The sequence below is a fragment of the Apis florea genome, unplaced genomic scaffold (assembly GCF_048593485.1).
Source record: "Apis florea isolate Af1SG1 unplaced genomic scaffold, ASM4859348v1 contig_1645_pilon, whole genome shotgun sequence".
NCBI lineage: Eukaryota > Metazoa > Arthropoda > Insecta > Hymenoptera > Apidae > Apis > Apis florea.
In genome coordinates, this window is record NW_028256430.1 from 182,423 (window position 1) to 209,565 (window position 27,143).

At 40.1% G+C, this 27,143-nt stretch overlaps 1 protein-coding gene across 1 annotated transcript in view; it reads right to left on the reverse strand.

Annotated features, from left to right (window-relative positions):
- Positions 1–27,143, reverse strand: part of LOC100870804 (semaphorin-1A-like) — a 146,912-nt gene that overhangs the window by 103,351 nt on the left and 16,418 nt on the right. Inside the window, exon 2 of the mRNA XM_031919238.2 lies at positions 8,066–8,245. Coding sequence (XP_031775098.2) covers positions 8,066–8,162 — 97 coding nt within the window. The 5' untranslated portion in view covers positions 8,163–8,245. The remainder of the gene's footprint in view (positions 1–8,065; positions 8,246–27,143) is intronic.

Sequence of the window (27,143 nt, forward strand, 5' to 3'; positions counted from 1 at the left end):
GTTCGGAAAATATTGTTTCGAAAATTTCGAAAACTTGTGGAAACACAACGCGTGGAATTCAGACACGTCCAATTACGCGCAACATCGTATCCGTCGGAATTGTAAAGCAAAATTTCGACAAACATTCCCGCCTGTGAAAAATGGGAAAACGGTGAAACTCGAACGGTGTATCAAATTTTCCGCAACATTCCACATCGATCGATCATCCCGTTTCGAAAATCGGGATTCGAATGGGCCGCGCAGGTTCAAAGGTCGGCGAGGATCTGCTTCCTGATCGTCGGTGATAATGGAGATACAAAGGCAGGTCGCATATTCGAGCGACCATTGACGACGCGCTCAGCTTAACAAAGTTCTTCTTCTCGGTCCCCTAACGAGCTTACTCTTGGCAAAAGCCAGTCAAGTGTACGGCTTCCGCCGTTGCAATGGCTAACCTACATACCGTCGTATTATTGCATCCGATACAACAACTGTGCGCGTCTGTGTCGACTCAAACCCGTTCCCGCAATCTTACACAACTTTGTCGCCCCCCACTACTCGCAAAATCTACCCATATAAATTGAAACTCTTGCGACAATTTCTCTGTTCGCGAGAATTGGACGATTTAACGTCGAGTAATAATAATCGAATAAAGTCGATCGACGCGCCATCTGGGAGCGTAAATAATCGTGCCACGTGTGTAGAGAGTTAATTTTAATTTTGAGTGGCGTGGAAAAGCTTTTTGTTATTAAGCTCTTGAATTCTCGAAACAGGTTTCGAATTGCAGGAATTTTTTTTCTCACTTCAAGTTTCTTTTCGAAACTCTTGAAAGGAATAATTAATCAATGAGTAAACGGGAGTATTATACGTTTATTCGATGATCCATTTGAATTTATATTCTTTTAGTCTGTTTTAATATTATTATTCTGCATTTTCAGAAAAGAGAATATTTCCACTTTCTAAATCTGTAATATTGATCTTGAAGACAACGAAGTGAGTTGAATCGGAATATGGTCAGCCGATATCTGACTTGGTTTGGTTAGAAAAATGGAATTGAAACGAGAGCAAGGTTAACATACATGTCCAAGATTGGCGAGTATCTATTTAAATACTTTCTCTCTCTTTTGTTTCTTCTTCTTTTTTTTTTTAGATTCATACAAATATTTGATGAAAAATAATAAAACAATTAAAATACAGTGAAAACGATTCAGATCCAGCTATTCTTTCTCTCCATGGCAATTAAATATATTTTTATGAAATATAGCGTTTATATATATATATATATATATGCATATATGTAAATGAATCTTTACATATTCAATTCTTTTTCCTTTTTTTTCCCCCCCTTTCTAGTTCGACAAATTTTTAAAAACGCATCTCTCTCGCTTAATTGTCATAAAACACGCGTGGGATTACAAGGAACCGGAGATAACAGGCAGGCTGGCAAAAAAAAACGACAATCGGCTTTTTTAAAATCCGGAAAAGAGAACGGATTAAATGGATTCGTATAAAAACGTTAATCGACGCGCATACGGGAGAAAGCAATTGCTGTTGATGGAGGAAAGATAAGCGGTGGAAAAATATTTCCCAACAATTTCTGATATTTATTATTGGATTAAAGTTGTTATCTATTTGGATATATCTAATAATCACGGTTGGCAATTTCTTCGATAACGCTCCGATGTAAACTCTTTCTACGCTATTAACCTGGAAATATTTAAGAAATCTAGGTCGGCAATATAGCAAAAGCTGATAAAGGCGAGGAAGTCGTATATCGTAAAAACTTATTTTCCATACGCGCAACTTTCGAAAGGTATACATATATGTGTGTAGCACTTACACGATATATAAAGAAAACATATAAAAAAGTACAATAACAATTCTATTATGAAACTTGAAATCTCGCGTGTATTTCAAGAAACTTGAGCGTTCCTCTAAGATTAAAAAAAAAGAATAAAATAAAATGAACTATTTAACTTTTATCGTTGTCACGGAAAATATTTAAATTACTTTTGAAACAACGACTTACAGCACAGATATAATGGATAAAACTAAGGATTTTATCATATTTCCTTTGTTCGAACAATTATTTGTCTCCTATTTCATATCGAAACAAAAAAAAAAATAAATTTCCTCACGAAAATTAAATCCGTATGCAGCGGGAGAACAAGAATAGGAAGATTTTTAGCAACAACTTTCTCCTCGCTTGCAAATCTTCTCCAGGAGAGAAAATATTTGCACGAAAAAACCAAAAGAAAAAAGAGAAAAACGAAAAACAATAAAAATTAAATAAGATGGGGAAAATTTCATCGAGCGTTTCCAAAATCTATCCGGTCGAAAAACAATCGCAGAATAAACCCCCCCTCGACTTCGATCGCCAATCCTTGACGGATCCACCGTTGGCACAACGTATTTCCATAATATGTACACAATTGGGGAAAAGCATCGGAAAGTGCTCGATCGTAGATTTGTACACGGCCGTCCAATTTCATCAGAATCGGCCAACTACGTGTGTATGTGTCCCCCGACGTAATTGAATACTCAATAGGATTTACCAAAGCGGACGAACGCGGTGGCCGCGTCGATCGACACGACACACGCCAATATTTGATCCGTGTCAAAAGCTTCGAGGCAGATTCACCCACGGATTTCGAAGGGTCGTTAAACTCGGTGAGCAACCCTCCCTCTCTCTTCGTATTGTTCTTTCCCCTTATGTTTCTCTCCCCTCTTTCGACTTCATTGTCTTCGACTTTCCGCTGAATTTTTCTCCGCCTCTCTCTCTCTCTCTCTCTCTCTCTCTCTATTTAATTCCTTGTAGGTTGCTTTTGTTCGGTTAGAGTTACAGTGGCAGTGTTCGTTTCGCAGAAATGGAAAATTTAACACGTTACACAGATTTTTGTGATGTGTTTTATAGGATAGAATGTTTGTGAGATAGAATCTTTATCATTGGAAATAATAGGAAATGTTTCCTTTTTACGAGATCGGATCTATTTGTGTGATGATTTATGATGTAAAATTGGTAGTGGTGGGGGATTCAATTAGCGTGTTGTACGATGATCGAATACGGTTTCGAATCGATGTAGCAATGATAATTCGAAACGGGATTAAAATAACAAATTTAACATTCGATAGTTGGGAAAATTGTCCATTCAATTTGCAAGAAAATGGAAATTAACTATTGAGAATTATTTAAATAAAGGATAATGTTATAGATGTATTCGTTGCGAGTATTCCGTTGTAAAATATTTTTTCGTTAAATTTCGATTAAAATGAATATATGAAAATATATGTAATCGAAATATGTATCGATATTTTTTCAATTTTATACGCGGAAAAAGTATTCGTTTCGTTTTAATTTATTCTGATATTTCTTTTTTCTTTTGTTTAAATCTCGCCTAAAAATTTGTTGCGATCATTTCTATTTTGAATATCCGTGTTAAAATAAAATTAATATTTTATTTTACTTCGCCTCGACTGTCATGCGTGAAATCGTAAAATCAAAAAATTCTCTCCAAAATTCCCTTGAAATGAAATTTCGAGCGAAAAAGAAATTTCTACTTCGATCGAAATAAAACATTGAAATATAATTTCTCGATTTCTATTCAACGATTTAAACACGTATACAGTTCAAATTGAATTTTAATACAAAAAAAAAAAAAACACAGGCCGCCTCGTTGCATGTTGCACTTCGCCAATAAGAGAAAAACAATTCGTTTTACACAAACGTGCCCAATGATTAAAAAATGCTATATCATACACTTTTCAGATGTATAATCCCTTTCCCCTCCCCAATCCTATTCAAATCGACTGTCTAAAAGCAATTAGGGGTTTATCCAATCCTTTAAGAGCTTCAAAATACCGTGATTAAACAAATTGGATTATTCAGAACGTTACACGCTGATTAAAGCGCGCAATACAAGTATTTGTTTCGCTGCTGGTTCAGCCAAATCGTTTCTCCAGTAACGTGATCTTCCAACCAACCAAGTAATTACCACCGGCTCTTTCCATTCCAGGCCGAACGCGTGAACGATCCGTGTGGAATACGCGGATGCAGAACTGAGAAGCAATCGTCTTTCGATATGATGATATAAGATTTTTAAAAAATTATCCGGAGAAATTGAGTCTGAGTATGCGGAGAAAGGGATTCCAAGAAATTTTAGAAAATTATCTATATACATCAGGCTGAGTAACTTGTTAAATATTTAATGGGCTGTCAACGTGCCAATCTGTTCACACCGCGTGGAAATTTTGGAAAAGTTCCATAATAGTTTGAAACGTTGAAGAATCGACAAGTTGCTGTTAAAGCGGCATAAATCCTGATTTTGACGAAAATTTGCGCATTAATGATTCGTATACAGAGCAGTTTCCTTCCTTTTACGAAAAAAATATGGCGATTGTTTCGCATAAACTGCATCTCGATCGAGAGTAATAGAAAATGGAAAATCTTTGTAATTTATCCTCCCACGTGGCTCTCCCTTTTTTCCCCCCCATCATCCAAGCTCAAAGACGTTCATCCAAGGTGGAGCGTTATCTTAAACATCGACGAGCAGAGCGGCCAAATCCACAGGTGCAGTCGAAAGGGTGCTCACGTCGCGCGGAAATGCCTTTGAATCGATGGAACACGGCCGACGACGCCGACCTCGACGTCGATGAAATCGTCGCGCGTGACACGTGTACCGGGTGTGCGGAAATTTCAAGAGTAGGTGCTTATCGAAACGAGTCGAAAATATTGTTTTAAATAATTTAAGATTATGTTGGTATACAGTTGATGAAAAATTGTACGAATTGTATCGAAAAATTGTATTCCATATAGACACAGAAGAGACGATAAATTCGTCGACGATAGATTCATAAAAATAATTCTGTTTTAGCGTTTTAGGGACCGATCCGATATTCCTCGAAATTGGATTTAATTCAACTTCTTCCACGACTTAAATATCAAATTTGCAAAATTTCTCGTTTATAATTCGAAGTAAGAGAAGAAAAAAGAAAATGGAAGTGAGAAGGGGATAAAGTAGAAGGGAAAAGAGTATCGTTACACCGAGCGAACAGGAAGCAAAATGCCATTTGGCCCCCACGTTTATTATAAATTTCTCCCTTATCTTCACGAGCACTATCCAGCACAACCAACCATCTTCAAAAGTCGACCTGTTCGACCTTAACCTTTCAGAACACCCGGTATGCACGCGCACAATTCTCTCTCATCCTGTCTTGTCCCTTTTCTCACCCTATCTCCCTCCCCCCTCTCTCCTTCCTTCCCTTTTCCAAGTAGCTGTTCAAGGTAAAACATAGTCGTTCCCGATTCTCACAGGGCGACAACCTTCACTTCCATGTATACGGATCGTTTCGTTCCATAGCCAGACACCACGTTTTCTATCAGTCGGTTGCTTCTTCTCCTTCCCTCCCCTCTTACGGTTTCTTTATCTCAACGGAGGGAGGAAATTAAATTTCCCGTGTGAAAAGAACCGAGCGCGAAAAGAGGAGCGCGTCTGAATCGGTTCTTGGAGGAGGAGGAGGAGGAGGACTAACTTCTTTCTTTTTTTTCTTTTTCTTTTTTTTTTTTTTTTTTTTTCGAAACGTTATCGTTCCCGATAAGCAAGCGTGTAAACAGGCTCCAGCCTGCTAACGTTAACGTGGAAAATTAACTGTGGAAAAGGGGCGAATTTTTATCGATCGACCGGTTATCGTATAATAGCGGTGATAGTTAATTTCTGTACGGTAGAAGCTTGCTAATTGTGCGAGGCAAAAAGAAGAAGAGGAGGAAAAATCGAGGTGTGCGCAACGAAAGAGGTAATTAATCATATTGTCTGTTTTCATATTTTCTCGTTTCTTAGACCAGAAGTTCTGGGGGAGGATCAATGCTGAAATACGATGAATTTCGCGTTGAATAAATAACGAACGAGATTCTATGGTAGAATGAAAGAACAGTTTAAAAACAACGATATCGTTCGATTAATCGATCGCTGGTTAGGTTTTCAATATTCTTGCCAAATTAACGAAAAGAGTTATGCAACGACGAATGTTACATACACGAAATATAAACGGAATAACACAGAATTCAACAAGATCGATTCGTTCGTTCATGAGCCAAATATTCGTAATAGAAGAAATATTTCCACACGGATTAACCATTATATAAATTAGAAAATTGGCGTATGCTAAAAGGAAGGCATTATAAAAGAGAAGAAATAAAGAGATAAAAAGGAAAGCCAATTCGAATTGTCTCGAGATCCTCTTAAAAGGAATCTTATTCTCCTTTTATCGCATCCTTTCATAAATGTCCCTTTCAATTTATGAAAGAGACCAAACTTAAAAAAAAAAAAAAAAAAAAAAAAAGACACGTACAATAGAGAGTTAATAATGCCACGTATAATCAAATAATTGACCGTCTCCAATGTTCTTAGAAAAATCTTCTACTTTCCTTTTTTTTTTTTTCTTTTTGAAACAAAAGTGTCCCCTTTCGCGCCACGAAAAAGGAGGACGATTGAATCGAGTCGACCTTTTTCGATCGAGAAACCCTCCCCCTCGCGAAACGTGCCTTATTGTTCCCCGATAATCTGTCATAGTAATGAAGCGGAACGAATTCGAGAGCCGGAAGCCTTCCTCGTCCACCGGAAACGCGGTCGTTAATCGACGAAATTAATTTTAGGAAGGCGTGAAACTTTTTCGAAGGTACATCTTTTTTTTCTTTTTTTTTCTTTTCTACTTTCTAAAAGGGAACGCCTTTCAGCCGAGATGCATTTGCTCGATTGGCAAGTGTATTCTGCGGGATGAAAGCGCGTTGAAGAAGAAAGGGGAAAAAAGGAGGGGAGGAGGAAAGGAGGGAAATCGATTCTACGAAGAGAGAGAGAGAGAGAGAGAGAGAGCAAATTGGTACGCGCGATTATTTCGAGCATCGGCGAGTTAATGACGTGAAATAAATGCGCGGAGCGTGGTTGCGTAAAATGCACACACCTCGGCTCTTGATGGCTCTTGATCGATTAATTTGATTAATCTTAATTTAATATCCACGCGTATATGTGTGTGTGTGTATATATATATTCTAAAACGTGTGTCAATTTAATAATTCGATACATCTATAAAATAGCATGGCGGCCTTCGTTTCATTAAATTCTCGCACGGCCAAAGGCGGCCGATGAACCGAATTAAGCGATACATTATCATTAATGCGACGATAAAAATGCCGAAATAACTTTTGCGCCCTTTTATCTCGGCGCTGATAATCGCCTTCGTTCCTCTTTCTAATAATGCATCCGGCGAATCGAACGAATTTTTGGTATAAAAATATAGAAAGATTTCGTCGCGATAAAGATAAAGGCGAATCGGAATGATGATGAAATTAGAAAATTATTAGTTTCCACAAATCTTTCGATTCGAAATTGGATAGAAAATTAGAATTCTTAAAATCTAAATTTCATTAGAACCATTTACACGTGAACAGAAGTAAGAAAAAATACAACGAACAATTTAGTAATATTTCGAATGAAAAATAATATTATTCAACTCGTATGATAATTTGTAATAATAAAATTTTGAAATTCGAAAACGATTCGAGCATAATTTTAAAAATAATCTTCCAATGATTTTTCCAATTCGTTTTTTTCCTTGTGTTATAATAGTTGGAGTAAAATAGAGATTAAAAATATAGCGTCGTTTTTCTCGCTTTTCGCGTGAAAAATAATTTCGCGGATGTAACAAATACATAGTGGTTACAAAGAGCGCAAAATAACTTGTCACAAAGATAAAGAAATTAATTTCACGCGTGTATCGAATCCATTAACCGACAGACAAAGCGAACAATTCAATTTCTCAAACTGATATTTCAAAATATCATTTTTCCAAATATTTTTATGCGCAAGTAAATAAAATTCAACATAATTTAAACCCTGTATAAAATTGAAACAAAATTTCTGCACGTTTTCGTCCATTTCTTTCCGACTTATAATTAAAAAAAAATGAAACCTTTCAAAATTAAAGTAATTATAGAAGCGAGACTTTTGTTTTCAATTCGTAGTGAGCACGATAAATGGTTCTAATTGTTTCTAAATTAAGAAACCAATGCAGCAATTATATAGCGAATATTACTGACGATGTTTGACATGCAGCCTAGGAACCGGATCTTGCGGCCAAGCCACGTTCTGCGCAGCTAAGCTGATTAGCGCCAAAATTCGCAGCGATGTGCTCATTTTGGTAGCGAGTGGCCCTGCAGGGTATCCTATGAATCAGCGGTAGCTTTCAATCCTCGTCATCGCCGCACCGATCGTCATTCCTGGAAAAAAAAAAAAAAAGAAAAAATGAGAAAAATTTATCGAAGTTTCGTTCGAAAATCGAAGAATGGAAAAAGTGGTAAATATTTGTTTTTATTGGCTAAAATTCGATATTACTTTAAAGTTTAAGTTCCAACTCGCTCGAGTCAATTAATCTCTCAATATCTAAGATTAAAAAACATCGGGATATAAACACTTTATCATATGACATAATACTTAATTATCCAACTTCAAAGCAGTGCGCCTAAAGAGCTTTGCTGGAATCTAGGTCCCTCCTCACTTTATTACCGTGAAGAGGAACTTGAAAGAAGAAGTTACCCAGTTCATTCTCATAAATGTGCCGCCGAGATGAAATCCAGCAATAATGTTGAAGAAATAATATCGACGCAATAACAACAATTCGACGATATAATTAATTCCGCCTATTAGATTAAAAAAGAAAAATTCTCCTTTCTCCTTGTGATATATCACGTCGTATATCCAAAATTTAAACATTTATTATTTCAATATTATAACCACACCAAACTATCGTCATCGTCATCATACCACAAGTATATAAAGAATAATTTAAAAGAGAGAAGATAGAAAGAACGTTCCCCCCATTTTCTCCTATATCTTCGAGAAACAAGAAATTCGCTCGTTCGAATAAAACGAAAAAAAGAAAAAAAAAAAAAAAAAGAAAAGAAGAAAAGAAGAAAGAAACGATGGCAAAAGTGAACTCGGTGACACCATAATTCCACGACAGAAAGGATCCTGTTTGTCGCGATAGGGGAAAAGTTTCTCACGTGGTCTCGCGTTAAAAATGCAGACATTTCTTAAAAATCTCGCCAGTTCTTAACAACGCCGGGATGGCGCAACGGTGGGCTCAGAACGGTGTCACGAGTGTCTTTGTTCTTTTTTCCACGGACGAACTTATACATGCGCGGCTTCCTCCATCCGGGGCGGAAGGAGGAGGAGGAGGAGGAGGAGGAGGTGGTATCAGGCCAGACATTCGAGGAGGAAAGGAGGAGGAGGAGGAAAGGCAACGAAGGGAGGAGATAAAAGGCTAACGAAGGAGAAACGTTGAAGGACCTCCGACTGAAACGAGCGCGGCAACAACGATGAACGAGACGACGACGACGACGACGACGACGATGGTATGCATTATGCAGAGAGGTCGCCAGCTCAAGCTTCTATTTGTCCTCGAGCTTTCGGTGGCAGTCGACACCGGTGCCGCCGCGACTTCGAATACATTCGCGATTAGGTGGCAAATCGGATGTACACCTATGCATACGTATGTATATATATATATATAAAGGTTTTCGTTGAATCGAGTCGCATATCTAACGCCGCCAACCAACCGCCATTCCGCACGCAAAACGTACAGCTTAATTCCGTTTCCGTTTGCTCGACAGCTTCTTCGCTGGCTTTAAATTCACCCCTTCGAGCGCCATTTGTCATCTCGAATCCGCTCGAGATCCATGAAAGGATTCGGCATCGATCGAATCGAGTTGCAATCGAGACAACAGAGGGTCGCTTTTCGATTGCTGTTTCGAATTTAAGGGATCGAATATCTATCTGGGCTTGGCCTGCCGAATTATCGCGTGGTTGGTCAACGACAAGATTCAACTTCTCTTTCGTGTGTCTTGTTTAAAATTAATTCTTGTGAATTTTAAACTTTGCGATCGATTATCTTCGTTGGGAAATTTTATCGTAAATGACGTTTATTTACGACATATATATTCATATATAATCTCTCCCGATCTCAAAACTTGATTTTCCGTACATTAATGTACGTTTTCAAGAAAAAAACCAGAACCAGGGCGGCTCTATAAATCGTCATTGGAACACGCGCAATCCACGTGACGGATCGATAGCCCCCTTTTTTTTTTTTTTCACAACTTCCGCCTCCTCATACAAATGCTATTAGCCTAATCAGATTTTTCCATGAACGAATGTAAAGATCGGCCCGCTCTCAAATTCAATTTAACCCCGTGTCGCGTCGACCCCGAAACGAGTACACGATCGAACGTGGTTCAACGAGATAACCGTTCCGTTCTTCGATGATCTTTCGAAACGGTCGGCGTTGAAATCGTATGAATTCTGATCCCGTGTGTTTCGATACACACACACGCGCGCGCGTTCAAACAAAGACAGACGAGAGGAGAAGAAACAAGGTTGCGGGGAGAGATGGTTCTCGATAGTTTCTACGGCGATACGATCGTAAATTTCGCGAAATAGAGGCGTAGCACTCGGAGGTTCCCGGGGGACCGCTTGAAAACGGAGGGAAAAGTGCAACACGGACAAAGTGCTCGCCATATATACGGTGCACGCATCTGAGAGAGGCCGAGAGCCGGTCTCTTAGGCGTGGCTCGCCCTACTTTCGAGACGAGCCACCGTCGGATCGAGAGTCACTTCCCTCCTCCAGCATCCTCGTCACCGTCGGTTTCCGATTCCTCTTGGTAGCGCGAAACCAGACTTTCTCTTACGAGTCACGACCCGCCCAGCCGGCCAGTTTCTCGATCGTGGAAACGGATAGGGGTGGGAAGAAAGGGGATCGATTTAATTTTCCTCCTCGTCGATCGGGGAAAAAATCTCGGAGATTGGGCTAAGCATCTGGCGAGCACGTTGATTTGGAACGATTTGAAACGAGAAGAAAATTATTCTTTCTTTCCTCTTTTTGTTTAATCGTTTCTCTCTTTCTTTTTTTTTTTTTTTTTTTTTTGGAATTGACACTCGACATCCATTGGAAACTCGCGTAGAGCGATGTGGTGTCATATCCCGGATAGGGTTAATTTTGGCTCGTTACTTCAGCCGAGTGATGGCACCGATCGAATTTCAATAGAGGTCTCTACAAAAATACCGGGCCATTCAGTCGTGAGAATATAGGGCAAACTGTGCACTCGATATAAATCGGCTAAACGTAAAAAGAGGGGGAAAAAAAAGAGAGAGAGAAGGAAAGAAAACACCTTTTATTCATGCCGTTTAAACACAGCTATTCTGCGAGAGGAAAAAGAACAATAACAAGGGAATCCTTGTATAAAGGGCCATAGAATCGTGATAACAATGAAATCGCCGCTGCAAGCGCAACGCTGCTGCTTGCGTGTTTCCAAACGAAACGTGATTTTAATGAACTTTTCATGCGTTAACGACGATATCCGCACGATATCAATTTTCATATTCGAGAAATCAAACTAGATCGAAGAGCATGTTGAGAGAATATCGAAAGAAAGGTAAATAAGATAACGCGAGATTAGAAAAAGAAAAAAAAAAACTATATCAATGGATTAAGCATGAAAGGAAGCACGAATTGGAGTAACAAACGTTTCTCGTAATTATTCATGCGTTCATTGTACGTGCGTTCGAACTAGGTCAAGAAACGACAGGAACGAATTGAAGACGGAAAGAAGACAAGAGGGGATCGAAAAATTACAGAGATAGATGGCGAAACTCGAGGCCAACAGTGAGAGGCCAAGCGAGAATGAGAGAAAGAGAGCCAGGGAAAATTCACGGGCGACAACAACGCGCCACGTGTAATTATCCATGCGCTTTGTGCGTAATCCAGCGCCTGAATAAGAGCAACCAGCGACGACACGATCACGTGGCGCACCCGACATGGCCACTCGGACCGTGTATAATTCTAGACCGATCATTCACCGTTCAACGAGCCGAGGATCAAAGCAAAAACAGTAGGCCTGCTCTCACGTCTTGCTCGCGATTTCCAGCTTTGTGAAATCCTCCACGATGTTCTGTGCCGCGATCGTTTGTTTCGTAGCGGCTTTCAAACAGCGTCTCTCGCGCACGTCCATATACAAGGTGTCTCTCAAATTGCCAATGGATAATTGGTGAGCGAGAAGAAAATTAGTCGATAAAAAAAGAACGCCATCGTGTTTCGCTCAAACATTCGTTTTCGAATATTATTCTCGAACGTGAATTGAAATTGCCCTCGATTAACAAAATAAAATTCTTTCCGATGCATTTATTAGCTAAAAGCGAATCAGATTTCCGTCAATTAAATCATTCGAAATCAACAAAGAAAATTTCTTTAAACGAAGAAAATAAAATTCCTATCGCCATTTTCACCATCCCACCCGGTACACGCGTATCGATCTAACCACGCTCTCTCCTTTTTCCCACCCTTTCTCTCCTTTTTTTTTCCTTCCTCCCCCCGCATCGTCATCGACTAACACCTGTGCAACGCCAACGCCTTCCCCACTTTTTCTATTTTTATCGGTGTGCGTTTACACTTAGAGATCCTCCATCGAACATTCCTTCGCGAGTGGGGGGAGGGGTCTATCGCGAATTTATCGGGCCGATAAATCGGGTGAAGCCCGATCGTGGTGATCCATTTTTATCCCACTTTTTTTTTTCGCATAGCGGAACAATACTTGTTCCATCGTTGCGCGGGCCATGAATTCACGGGCGTGTGTAACCGGTTGTCCTCGATTTTTCCACCCGTACACTCCCTGTCGATAAACTGTCCGCCAACTTTTCCCTCGGCGCAGAGGAGGACATCCTCTTCTTTTAAATCCCGATATAAAAGTGGGTTGGATCCCGATCTTGGCGCGATCGTTCGACCCTCCCCTCCTCTCCTCGTTTTCCTCGAATATAAATGATGATAAACGAGAAACGTTCCCAGAGTGGAGACAATAGATAAGTTTGTGGACAAGAAAGACAAGGTCACGGTGTGCATGTATGCACGCCACTTTATGGGCCAAGGATTTCCACGTAAGCAAACCTCGAAACTTTGTCAAAACTATCCCTGTCCCATCCTCTCAACAACTTCTCGATGGCGTCGTGTAAAAGACAAATATCGCCGAGCGTGCAATTTACCGCAAAGTGTGCGTTTCATTTTCATGCCGAGGAGACGTTAACACTAAACCTACCGACATTTCATGTATACCTATTCCTACCATGAGCGGTCAAATGATCGCTGCAAAGAAAACATTTGCATCTTAATATAGAAAGAGATTTTAGCGAGATTGGATTCGTAAAGTGAACAATACAGAAAGTTGTGAATATTGAAAAATGTATCTACATTATAGAAAAAGTCAATAAGTCATATGACGATACAGTAACTTTATATACAAGAAATTCTAAACGAAAAAACGGTCACTTGACCGCGCCGTGGTTTAGTGTTAATTCGGTGGGAAGATCAACATTCGTCCAGTTTATCCTATCTCAAAGAAGAATTACGAAGAATAATCAACAATGCATCGATAATTACACATTCTTCGAACGTAATTATTTCATTCATCCTGTGAAAACCGAGTCAAATTCAACTCGAACATCTTCTTAAACTTGGCGCGAGTGTCTCAACGCTTGGAAAGAAACACAAGCGCAGAAGTTGCAAATGAATTGTCGCAACGCTTCGTGGCTGAGATGCACGGTTTCTATAAACGTAATCCCAATAAATAAGCGTTCCTTGCGAGTTGTCACGGATTTGTCAACTTGTTCGCGCGCTATCGATAGTCGCAATCGCGCGCAACAACTCGCTGCCGTTTAGGAATGGAATTCGTTGCGAACCTCCGGATTGCGACAAGTTTCGAGGGAAAGATTGCGTCCTCGATGGGATCGAGGAGGAGGGGAGGAGGAAAAGGGGAGCGGAAGTCGATGCGTGAAAGTAAGAGAGGAAGGAGAGATAAGTCTAGTGGATGATGAAAGGCGCCAAAAAAGAAGCGCGCGAGATATCCGCGCGACGATGAATGAGTCTAGGTACTAGGGTCTTTGAGGCTGCGACCAGGCTGTGATTAATAAGTAACGTCGATCCCGGAGAGTTTCCTCGAGCTTCCTACAGCATATCCGACTGTGACACTTCTCTGACAGGTAGAAAGGCGAGTAAGTAACAATTTTTGGCGAAAATAAATGGCGTTTTCGCGCGGATGAGGGGGAGGGAATGGAGTTTTGGTAAAAAGTTTAAAGCGAGAGAAGTTAACCGGTGCACGAGAAATTAATAAATAATTCTTGATTAAAAAATTAGGATCGTTACATCGATTATAAATTTTACACGTATATCGATAAACGATATTGAGAAGTTGATTTAGAGAAAAGAAATTCTGAGAAGTTGGGGAGGAGATTATGTTATGCAGTTAAATACACACGTGAAATATCAAGTGATTATAAGGCACTTGACAGAGGCACGTGATCGATATTTCCCGATCAGAAATTCGAAATGTTCAACAATCGTATTTGTACAAATTTTTTTCCCACCCGAAAACTGGATCGAAATGATAAGAATACGAACGCGAAAATTCCTGAACCGATTCGAAACAACGTGTGCAAATTTAATCGTTTCATTTACTTATATCAATTTAATTTTCAACCAGAGATACGCTCCTCGGTGAAATAGACCACGTTTCTAAACTTCGTAATTTCAAAACGAAATTGCACCTCCGTATTCCAGCAAGTATAAGTAGACAGATCTGATATCCCAATTAAATTTCATCACGATCTCGCCACACGTTAACCCCGCGCGATATCTTTCTCGAGATAAAAATAGGACCACTGGATATAAACAGAGAGAAAGAAAGAAAAATCGTGTCATTTTTACGTACGTGAAAACCGATATACGATAAATCGAACGGTGACGTGACGATACCTCCAAAACCAAATATCGGTGCTAATTACACCCCACTGCGCGCAGATTCGGATTATCGAAACGCCAGTTGTACTATTCCATCAGAGTGACCACCGTTCGACGCGCCTACTATCGTGTATTCGATAAATAAGCGTCTCATCTCTTCCCTCCACGTACAGACACGCGGAGGACGAGCCGTCTATGTATGATCAATGATACGCGCTATCTCTGTGAACAGGTGAAAGGGTACACACAAGGGGTTAACGCGATTACACGCCGATTTCTCTCTGCGTATACTTATCGGCGAATAACGTAACAAGCGAGAGGATTCGTTCGCAAAGTCGGCCGATGCGGGTTTATCGGAGCGAGAGGGAAGTGGTGGCGGGCCAAGTGGCTGGCCGGTAGCTCACGATCGTGAAAGCGAGGAGGAGGAGGTGGCCGCATAAGATAGCGGAAGGAGACAGAGGCGGCGAACGTGGCGGGCTATTTAAACGTGGGCTGAATGAATATTCAGAGGCGCGCAGAGGGAACGCGGTGCCCCAGGTGACCTCTCGTGGAAAACGAGCAGGTGAAATGGTCCAAATCACGGCGAATATTCAGATCTCGGAACCGTCCTTGTGCAAATTATTCTCGTTACGAATGCCTGCGATCGTAGACTGTGCGCCGAACTGTGCAAAAGAGTGTAACCAAAACCGCGATTCCCCTTGCAAATTTCTTCGCAACTGTCGAATGGAGAATACGCCGGCTCTCCACCTGCTCTCTCTCTTTCCCTCTTTCTCTTTCGGTCTCCTTGGTTCGAGGGATCGCGAGAGACGTGGGAATTTAATGCCGCTTTGAATACCCGTGTCTACGCCTGTTGAAATATCTATGCCGGGTTGTTAAGTTCGATATCAGCCCCGCGGGAACGTCTGAATCTCAATTGCTTATAAATAATTGATCGCGCGTCATCTACGAATATATATATATATACATTGGACATCGAGGAAATCGAGTATATCTTCTCGAGGTTAGATTAACGATTTGTTTAAATGTGAGAAAAAAAGAAAGATTTACTATAATATTATAGCAAATTAAACAATATTTTGAAAATTAATATTTTCTTTATAGCCTACACGATAAATTTTCTTCTACAACAGAAAATTGTTTTTCTCCCTTTTTAAATAAGTTTGTTCGTCTTTACTGGAATATTTAAAAAAAAAAAAAAAACGACGATGTCAACAGCAATGAGTTACAATAATTTACTTTCTAAACTTTACTCGTAGCTAAATATATAAAATAATTCTCTAACAATATCATAGTCTTTAACAGTTGAAGAAGAACCGATTTCTTCAATTTTCTGACAACGTGTACAAAGTTAACTCTACCTGCTTACAATATCACATCCTCCCCAGTTTTTCAGGTCGGGGAAAGATAACCGTTATCGCGGCTGGTTACAACACCTGCAAACGGCATTTTCGACCATCTCGTTTCGAATACTTGCGGCGCGTTACGTGGGCGGTTTTACAACCCTCCCACGTTTTTTTCCTCCACTCGTCTCAGAGGCAAAGTGCAGCGACTTGCCACGTTGCAATTCGAGGCTTAAGATCGCGTTGCAAAAGAGGCAGCTGACTACACCGCCTGCCATTCGACGACAATGTACGACGATGAAGTTGCTCCACGTGTATCGAGGGCCCTTCCGCTTCCCGAAAATACATTTAACGCGCGCCTGCCCGACTTCTCAACGGTTCGCTAACTACGAAAACAGCTGCGAGGTCTGCGTTAATCCCTTATTATTATATTACTTTTTTCCATTGAGTTACGAATTTTTATTTTCGAATTGTGTATCCAAATTGTGATTGACAAATTAAGAGTGTGTTTGTATTTTTTCTCGAGCTCGGAAACTTCGGTCAGAGAGGAACGTAGCTACGTTATTGCATAGTTGGACGTTGAATGGCAAGTAGAATTTAAGGAATTTGAGGCCAATGGGTTATTTCTCTCGTTGAAACGAAGTAAACTAATAATATATTTCTCAATCTTCATCTTGGTTTTTCTTTTTTTTCTTGCAAAAATTTCTCGTCTCCCTAGGAGTGATTTGTCCTGGGAGTCACGTGTTTAATTATGAAAATTATATTTGACCTACAACGAGGATCTTACTGTGCGTGAAAGTGTCCAAATTTACATTGGAAAATACGTTGAACGCGATTTTGAAATGCAAATATTTGATCGATCCGTTCCGCAAATATTCCCCCTCAGTGTAACTTTAATGTAAGACGTTAGAAAAATACCAGCGGTAATAACAAGAAATTCCAACTCCCCCTTGGAATCCGCAACCGGTTATTCGCGCCAGCTTCAAACGACCCTTAAAATTGCACATTAGGCTGCATGATATTTTTCCATATCGTAATAAGTAACGACAACGTTATTGATCGTGTGCATTTTCAAGATGGATCAAGAATTATTGCGTAATAAAATATTTATTCACATTCCAATGATACGAATACTACAATACCTTGTTACGTAAGAGAACCATTATATCATAGTGTTTCTCTTGTTTTATATAAAATTTAATAATTACAAATAAAGAACCAACTTATTGTCCAACCCTTAAGCGAATCGAAACGAAAAGATTGGAATATCTCCAATATTAAATTTCATCATCGAAAGCATCTTCCCTTAAATAGCGAACTGAACTCGCTTCTATAGAATAAATATTGTTCGAGCATTTTAATAAATAATTATTCCAAGAGCCAACTCACTGTCCAACCCTCAAGCGAATCGTTACATATTTTCAGATTCGTTGCCACATTAAACGAAAAGATTGGAATAAACTCCAATATTAAATTTCATCATCCTCGAAAGAAACTTTTACGACGATCGTCCACACTTCCACTGTATCAGCTTAAATACATCTCGAAATCTTCTTCCCTTAAAATAGCGGAAGATTCTCGATGATGAGCGAGCGCGTAAAAACGGGTGGCCGAAAACCGGTGTAATAACAGGCAACGAGGGCGGAATTAGCTCCACTCTCGCCCCGAGTAATTTCCTCGGGGAAGAATCCTAACCTTATGTTAGGGGGGAGGCGAAACGTTCGATTACGTTTGCCACTCGTTCTCATGGATAATTGTCGCAATTAATACGGCGAACGTTAACGGTAAAAGAAGGAAGCGAGGGGGGGCCACGCGCCGCGAAGAAAAGAAGCGGGGAGGAAAAACGTGGAAAAGACGTTGGATGCAACGGTGCCTGCGCGCAACAGTACAGTTTCTGGAATGTGTTGGTACATCTCTCGTAATTTCCGTTAGCCAACCCACGTTCGCCCACGTGCAAGTATTCTTTGTCGGTCTTGCGGAATGCATCCTCGGATGCCTCGGATGATTCTACGGAATTGCACGCCATCGAAAGGATGCCGAGTGGATATATTTGATAATCTCGCAGGACAAAAGATTATCGCGAGTCTCGAATCGTTCCCATTTCTTTTTTGTTCTTCGTCTTTCCTTAATATCGTCTTTCCGCGATATCAACAAGTGTCATCACCACCCACGTTCGTTCAATCGGATCTAAACTATCTGTACGAGAGAAATTCTTGGAATATCCTTACGTTGCTCCATATAACTGATTAATCGGCAATCTTGTAATAATATGACATTAAGATTCATAATCCGTTAAAACGACGTAACGTGTGGATCGTGTGTAACGAGGCATGCTGTGAAGGAGCGCGGATAATCGTGTTTCCACGAGTCGATTCGTGGAAAGGAACGCATCGTTCTTTCGTCTCCTCGATGGAGACGATAACGCGATAAAGCCGAAGAGGAAGGAACGCATCGACCAATTTCTACGTTTCCTCCCCTTCCATTCAACCCTGCACGTTCAACGAAAGAAACCTATCGAAATCGTTCAACCTTTCCTTCCCCTCTTACTTTCATCTCGCGCGTACACACCTCTCTCTCTCTCTCTCTCTTTTTCTCCTCCTCCTTCCTCGCGTTTACCTCACGTCACGCTACAAAATTCATTTTATCGCGACAGCGACGACGAATCGATATTTCTCGTTTCTCGGCACGGGCTCGCAATCCGATAAACGAATGACGAGAAGATTGCAAGCGGCGCGCGATGCAATAAATGGATATAGATGTGGTGGATACGTGTTTCGTACGTAGGTATAAACAAGGGTGTGTGTATGCGCGCGTGTAATACGCCAGGTGTCCGTGCCACGGGGTTGGCACCCTGCATAGGCGCCGGACACGATGTCTTAACACGCTCGATCGAACTTTCGTATCGTTTTTCCCTCAAATTTTTATCCAACGTTTTGGAATAATAATTCTTCTCAGAAAGAGATCCTCGTTATTCGATATAGCGTATGCATCAAACATAAGTGAAAAGAAGATGATTTATACACGTGTAAATATATCAGAACGGTTTTGATTAAAGTGGAGATACTAATATTCGATTTGAGTTCGATATCGCGCATATGTCGCGATAGACTACGTTAAATATAACTCGTTTCTTCGCCCACTCTGGAGAGACTTTACTTTATCCTCGCCGTTTAAAGTATCCTCATTTATCATCTCACGATCACACACCGGTGTGTATACACGGCAGAAATATCCTCTTCTCTCAGCCGTAACGTAGCCGAGGTGTACGCATATTACGAGGTGCAGAAAACCAGGAAGAAAACTTCGTCTCAGAATTTCAGAGTTCGAGTATCACTTGCTGACCCTGCATCACCCGCGATTACACCGACAACGTTACCCAGCACCGTATCGACCGTCCAACCACCTGGTATCGTCAGAAACCAGGAAGAATTTCTTCGCTTTCGAGAGAAGGAAAAAAAAAACCATCCATAAAGGAAAATTCGATTCCACCGTTGATCCTCGCGGAACAAACGCCAACTCGTAACTTCCAAGTCTTCCAATTTCCTCCTCCTCCCCAACTTCCGTCCAAGGGCGCCGCCTATGACGCCCCGAGCAGCTCAACGCCCGTGGACGATTGTCATCGATCGATCTCCTCGTGCACGATTTCCACGCTCGAAGACGGTAGGTACGTGTCCGCCATCATCGTCGCCGTAGCTGCGGGCCAATCGAATTTTCATCACCGCGAAGGCGAGCCCTGAATATTCATACCCTCGAATCCCTAGTACCTTGCACGCGTCCCCTAGTGGTTGCCCGTGTGCTAACCTATAGGTACACAGCCGCCGGGTAATCGCACAACCCTCCTCCACCCTTCTGACCGCCAGCTGAATTTAAACTGATGCGCGCAAGGGAGGGCGCGTGATCGCCGTGGGGCGCTTAAGCAAATCGAAGGGGTGGTGGTGAACGCTCTTCGAGCCAAGTTATTCTCTCTCGATAGAGAGAGAGAGAGAGAGAGAGAGACATCCTCCTTACACCGCTATTTATGTATCTGTGGAGGATGAATGGGCGAGCACGTGGTAAATCGTGGTGATAAATGGTCGGTGTGATTATCGAGTTAGTCAATTATCGGCTGGATTCGCGATCAATCGTTCCGTGAATCGGATTGTTGATTCTTCGGTGGACGCTTCGGGGGAGAGAGAGTTGCTTTGACTATTGCCAGCTGGTTGCGATCAACCGATCGAACTTTGCACAAAGGCACGTAGAACGAGCAACTTGGCGAGCTTCAACTTCCCGCAATTGGGCGAGAAACGTGTAAATTTGCGGTCGAAGAAGGAATGAGATTGATAAGCTTGAAGAGGAGGATCCTTTTTTGTGTTCGGTAATTCTTTTGTTGCGCAATTTTCTTCCGGTAATTTAACGTATTGTTGTTAAATAACTAATCTAGAGGAGGGAAAAAATTAAATTTGATCAAGCCGGAGGAAATATTGATATTTATTTTCCTCTCTAGTTGAATTAATTTCACGTTTATACATCCGATGTTGAATAATTCAATGCTCGGTTGAATGTTGGCAAATACTCGAGTGGGTGAAAATGCAATCACTATTGCGCAAATATTGCGGGCGCGTAGTGTGCGTATATTAATAAATATTGACATGATAAGTTGTAATAAAAAGCTTAATTTCACGCGAGCTATTTATCATTCATTCGGGTGAACAGTTTTTTTTCCTTTAAACCGAACAGTTCCAACCAGTTAATTCATACGTTTCAGTTTCGGCTACGAAAGCGTATCCATATTCATAACTCGGTGCCAACGATAAGAGTCGTTTTCCGCTTCTTAGATCCGCAACAATGCATTGGAATTATACGTGATCCGCTTGTTTGAGGCAAAATCAAGAAACGGAGGCACACACCTTATCGGCCTCTATGAATGTAGAGCATAACTCGGTTGGTCCGAAATTACGGCGGCAAATCTGTACAAATAAACGTATATCGAATAAGGAGCGGAGGGTTCTGTATGGCCCTCATTTAAACCAATAACAACTTCTACCCGCGCTTCAAGATAAGAGCTTTCCGATAGTTTGAACGAACGCAAGAAAACCCGTTTTCCACCACTCGCATTAGTCACAAGAATTTATTCTCGCGGCTAATAGGTTTCTCGCAAGATGGCAACTCTAGTATTTTTTTCTTTTTTTTTTTTTAAACGTGCCGCCTTACGTCTTACTAGTCTACTTTAGAGCGCACTTGACTCTTTTAGTACGTCGCTTTTTTTAAGAAGGGGAAAGAAAAAAAAAAAAAAAAGAAAAGAACTTTCCTCAACGTGCCCGGTTGTGTGCAAACTTCGCAACAACTTTTATTTAAATATTTAAATTTATGAATTTAAGGAATGGAGGGAAGTGAAACTCGATAGTTTGGATAATTTTATTGCGAGGATAGATCGATCAATGGTTTAATTTGTTATTACCGGATATTCTATTACGAGAATTTAGAAAATAATTTTAATTCTTTAAGATACGGGAGAAATAATTTCACGTTGTACATCGAGAAAGAGAGAGAGAGAGAGAGAGAGAGAGAGAGAATAAATTCACGTTCTAAAGGGAGAGAATTTCTTCGATAAAAATTAACACGCCGATCAATCTCTGCAAAGTGACAAGGGTAATCCACTCTCTCTTACTAGACGATAATTCACAGTTGAAAGTATCGAAATTCTCATCAACCTACTTTCGACACGGTTCCACGTGTCCACGTTTAAGATCGTTTCTTTTGGACGCGTGTTGTCGAGCAAAAAAGAGAGGGAGAAAGAGAGAGACAGAATAGGATACAAAGGAGTCGAGCGTAACGATAGAAAAAGACAAGGAGCGGATAAAAATCAGCCGCTTTTCAGTCCAAACCACTCGACGCTTCTCGCAGCCGGGGTGATCTGACGCGTGTGCAGCCGTTAAACCGAGGGGAAAAAGAGAAAAGAGACTGTGAAAAAAGAGAAAGGAGCGGCCAAAGGGTGGCTGAAGAGGGGCAAAAGAGAAGGAGGAAATGTCCAGAGAGAGGAACGAAGCTGTTTGAGCAACATACGTGAGCGAGGAGAGGGATACGACTGGCAGCTGGCATGTATGTTCGCCTATCTTCCGCCCGAGTGGAACGAGGGAGGGGAATGCGCGAAAGAGGAAGGAAGAAGGAAGGGTGGAGGAAGAAAACAAAAGCGAGACGATGGAATTCTCCGTTGGAAAAAAGGGGGGAGGAGTGGAAGAAGGAATGGAAACAAAAAGATAAAGAAGTGATGGAGATAAAAAAGAAGTGACGAGGTGGTCACGAAGGGGAAAAAGCGGAAGACAGATCGAGGAATAGGGAAGGAGAAAATGTAAGAGACGCTGGGCGGAATCGAGGGCTCGCGGCCGTCGTTTCTTCACCGAGATTCTCGTTCAAAGTACTCCGCAAACGCGGAGCCTACATCCATTCATGATTTTTTCAAAGGAAGGCTCCCTCCATCCTTTCATATCTTCCACTCTCGTTCCCTATGGCTCTCAACGGCCGCTCGTGTGGACCGCGGGCTGAAATTATTTAGCCACAGTTTCTGACCGCTGCTGGCGATGCGCTTATTTCCCGCCCCCCCCCCCCCTCCTCGCTTCTCCCGCTCGAGCTAAATCGAAACCAATTAAACGTGACTTTGCGAAGAGAATGTGGGGACTCGTGATTCGAGACACGATTGAACACGTGTCTAGATACGTGCTCGTTTCTTGTGGAAGTGATTATTGGATTGATTCTTCGTGAATCGAATTCGTATGGACGAAATTCGTGTATGGAGAAGAGACGAGGAATAATTTTAAAATAATTCAAAAAGTCCCCCTTATCGGTCGACTTATTTTATGAGAACGCGGAATAATAATACGAAACAACGTGGTTATTCGTCCCGATATTCTTTTCCATCCTTTTCTCGTCTTGGGGGATTAGAGCGTGTGATCAAAATTTATCGAACGTTTGCACGCCGCTTCAAACGAGCTTCCGCTGGTACGATATTTGCCGAGAGAATTTACGGAAGCGAGCGATATTATATATGTATGTCGTCGATCCTGCGAAGCGATTGGATATTTTTCTCGGTCAAAGGTTAATAGCCCGGTACGCGCCGCGGTTTTAATTCATTTTAATTTGACACACCGCGTTGCCTCGGTTTAACCATCTCTGTGTATTTCGCGCCGAGGCGAGTTTACGTTGGACAATAAATCGACGGTAACGAGTGCAGATTTCCCGAGACGCATGCGTCTGTTTCAACGTTTTCGCGATGAGATTCATAATGGATCGTAGTTTCAAATTGCTTTGAGAAGAAAAAAAGAAGAAAAAAAAAAAAACTTCGCTTTGAAATATGCCAGGGTCGATTCTATACAACTCTGTGCAGGGTATCGATCGAACGATAATTATTGCACCGTTCGGTCAATGATTATTTGGAATGGAAAATGAATAGAACCGTTGAAGAGGAACGAAGAAGAAGCGAAACAACGTTCGAAAAACGATATTGGTAACAATAAGAGGGGAAAGAAGAGGCGAAGTATTTCGTCATCCGTGAATATTAAATGGAGTTTGTGCGTCCAAGGAACAAGGGCAGGTGTTTTTTTTTTTTTTTCGAAATTTTTACAACTATTTAAGATCAGAAATTAATTGATTTCTCGTCGTTGTTATTCGTTTTTCAACGAGAATAGATCTTCTAAATACACCCATTCGTAAGAATAGATGGATTGTTAAAAAGATCATTGGAAACGAAACAATCGATGAACAACTTTAAACATCGCAGAATTTATTCAGCCAGAATTTCCTGAAAAATTGTGTACCATGCCACTATCAGTTTATTTATCAGTTTATTATTACTGTCCACTCTTTTTTGGCTGGCCTGATTTATTCCATGCCTTCTTTATTCGTTCATTTCCGACAATTTTTTTTTTTTTTTTTTTTTTTGATCGACCTCGAGAAAAAAAAAACGAATTTTCATCTATCCGGCCGTTTATCCAAAAAGTAGCGCGCATTCGTTCCGGCGCGATCCCCGGCTACGTTAAAAACCGGATGAAAAAGAATCCATCTGTGCAGTGGGTTTTAAACGAACCACTACATTATTCGATCCGCTCAACCCCGTGTAATGAAATCAACGAAAGCAAAAATAAACGCAACAACATTTCACCAACACGCTGAAACAACTAAACCCGTCAAAATGACGGATCGCGTATTTTTCGTATTTCACCATCATTGAAAATGTTTTTTTTTTTTCTTTTTTGGCAAAAATTAACGTATATAATATTTGTGATTATTCGTATATTTTCACGAGATTATTTTAATCACGATCATTTATATGTAAAATAAATACTTAACACAGACTGGTAATTCTAGTTAATATACTTTAGCATGTTTTATGAACACCGATGATTTATTAACCTCATTCATAAGTATATACGAGGACATTTGTTGAACCCGTGTAAAACTCGACGATTAATCGGGAATGTTACAGAAATAATTGGTTTTTGTTAAGAAAAATTTGCAGAGAAATATGATCGATTAAACGTAACGCGTTCATTGTTTAGTGGAAATTTTAATTCAAATTGCGGAATTATCTATATATACATCGTGTAATAAGCAAATAATAGAAACTTCTGATAAATAAAATATATATATAAATTCGTATTAATCTTTTCAAAATTCAATTGAAAAGTTCATTGACGAACGGAATGAAAATAGGAAAAGGACGAGGATGCTAATATCCTTCGATTTAATTACATTTTTGATCATTCATCTAAATCCACGTACGTGCGTGCGTGGAAAATCCAACGGATCCATATGATAAACGATTAACATTGGCAACATTGATAAACACGTGCCGGTACTGAAAATCTTCTCCACTGCATCATTTACCATTTCAACTGGTCGATTACCAGCTGAACACCACGTTCAAAATTCAACGGCCCGTTCGAGCGTGCTTCTTCATTACATACAGGAAAGCTTATCCCGGCTCGAGGAAGGAAAAGGAAGATCGATTATTCGATCTTCGAGTGATTTAGACTGCAAACCTTGGCCAGCATTCCTAGCCAAGCGCGAAGACTATCTTTCTTCGTACCGTCAGCCACGGTAAAAGACCGGAAACGAGCCGAGCAACAGCCGTAAGCACGGTGTAACGGTATTACACGCCGTCCCTCTGCTCCCCTCTCCTCTTTAAAACGCGAGAGACGTTCACGTTCACGGTTTTTCGTACCCAGAATCTCGCAAGGAGTTGCTTAACCCCTAACGCGACTTCTAATCGGCCGTCGTAATCGAACTTTTAAGGCGAATTCTCTGGAATTCAACGAGTATTCCTTCCACGATCGAGTGGCCAATTTACTCGGAATGGTTATAATTTATTCGATTAAAAAATGTCGTATTTAATTTGTCGGGCAAAGTTTTTTCGGGAAGAAATGATTTCGGACTTTTAAACAGAGAAAAGTTCTTTCTTTTTATTTTTATCGAACAGGATTTTATAATAATAGCGAGGGATGAAACTTTAAAGGTAGAAAATAATTCGAACGAAGTTTCTATCATCTCAGTAGTGAAAAATATTTTCTAGGGGATATTCTGTTTAAAAAAATGTTGAAAGCTTTGATTCGAAAGAAATTTTAAAAGGGGAAGTTCACGCTGGTAGAGATATTACTTCGAGTTTTAGTTGTTGAATTTCTTTGTGTATATATTTGAATAAACGTATTTCCATCTAAGAGCATTCTTGTTCGCTTAACGAAACTTTCGCTTCTAACCACTGTCGACCTTCGTGACACCAGCGTGTTAACCAATGGTACGTTAAGAATGTTGAAAGTAGTTCTCCTGTAGACGTTTGGAAGTTAAGTCGATATCAAAGTAATAGCCTTGAAACTGTTCAGACACGTGTCCTAATATCATGTGAAATAGGAAGCTTGTTCGTAACGAAAGAGATACATTTTTCGATTTTTCATTTATTCTTACTTTTACGACGATCATCTCTTTGGAAAATTTTTCATAATAAATTCGTTGAAATAATTTTTTGTTTCAATAAAGATAATTAAAGTAAAAAAATGATAGACAAACAATATGTTTAATCATTATTATTAATTGTATCGATCGTTATTTTTCTTTCCATTGCCAGTTCGAATTCCTCGCTAATTGGCGCATTTAATGTCTGACTAGGAGAATATATTCAGAACTTTATTCTATGGTCGAGATTCAAAAATAATCCTCTTACTACAAATCCGCAATAGAGTTTGAATATCGAAATTGTCAAAAAGTTCGATGAATTTTCCAGATAATATATTAATAAATAACAAGAGAGAAATTGAATATATTTAAAATTAATATTTCGATAATTCGAAGGTAAAATACAATTTTTAATACAATAAAGAACAAAGATTTCTATTTATTTATAATAGATTTTCGATCACACGTAGACCATCTTTTCCCTTCGCCGCTCAAAGCAAAGCATTTCTCGCTTCCACGCGTATTTTTACCTTCTTGCCTATTGTCTATCTGTTGTCTACCTTTCTAATTTCGAACAATAGGTACTCATAAATAAATTTCACGGATAATCAAATTCCTCAGGCATTCGTCATGGTTATTGCAATAACGAAACTCTTAAAATTATTCTTCTTGTATATCACCGTAACTCTAACATTTTATTAGATTAGATTCATAGAATAAAATGAACAATTTTAAGATTCTGATTAAAACTGAAATCGTAATTAATTCAGTGCAAAACTGCACTCTATTTATTTTCTTCTCAATCGCGGTAGTTTTAATTAAATCAATTGCCACAGAATTTAAACTATGCATACATACGCTCGTAAATCATGATTTAATTTGCACGATCAAGCTGTCCAGTCCATTCTAATCAACAGGATACGATATACGTAATGGAAAATATGATGGTCAATGTCAATCGATTTATTGTCGTTGCTGCAACTTTTCTAGTTGCTAAACTGCATATACCCCCCAAAAAAAAAAATGTATCGTATCAATGTGTCACGCATGCGTTTGTACCGGTATTTCAATATTTCG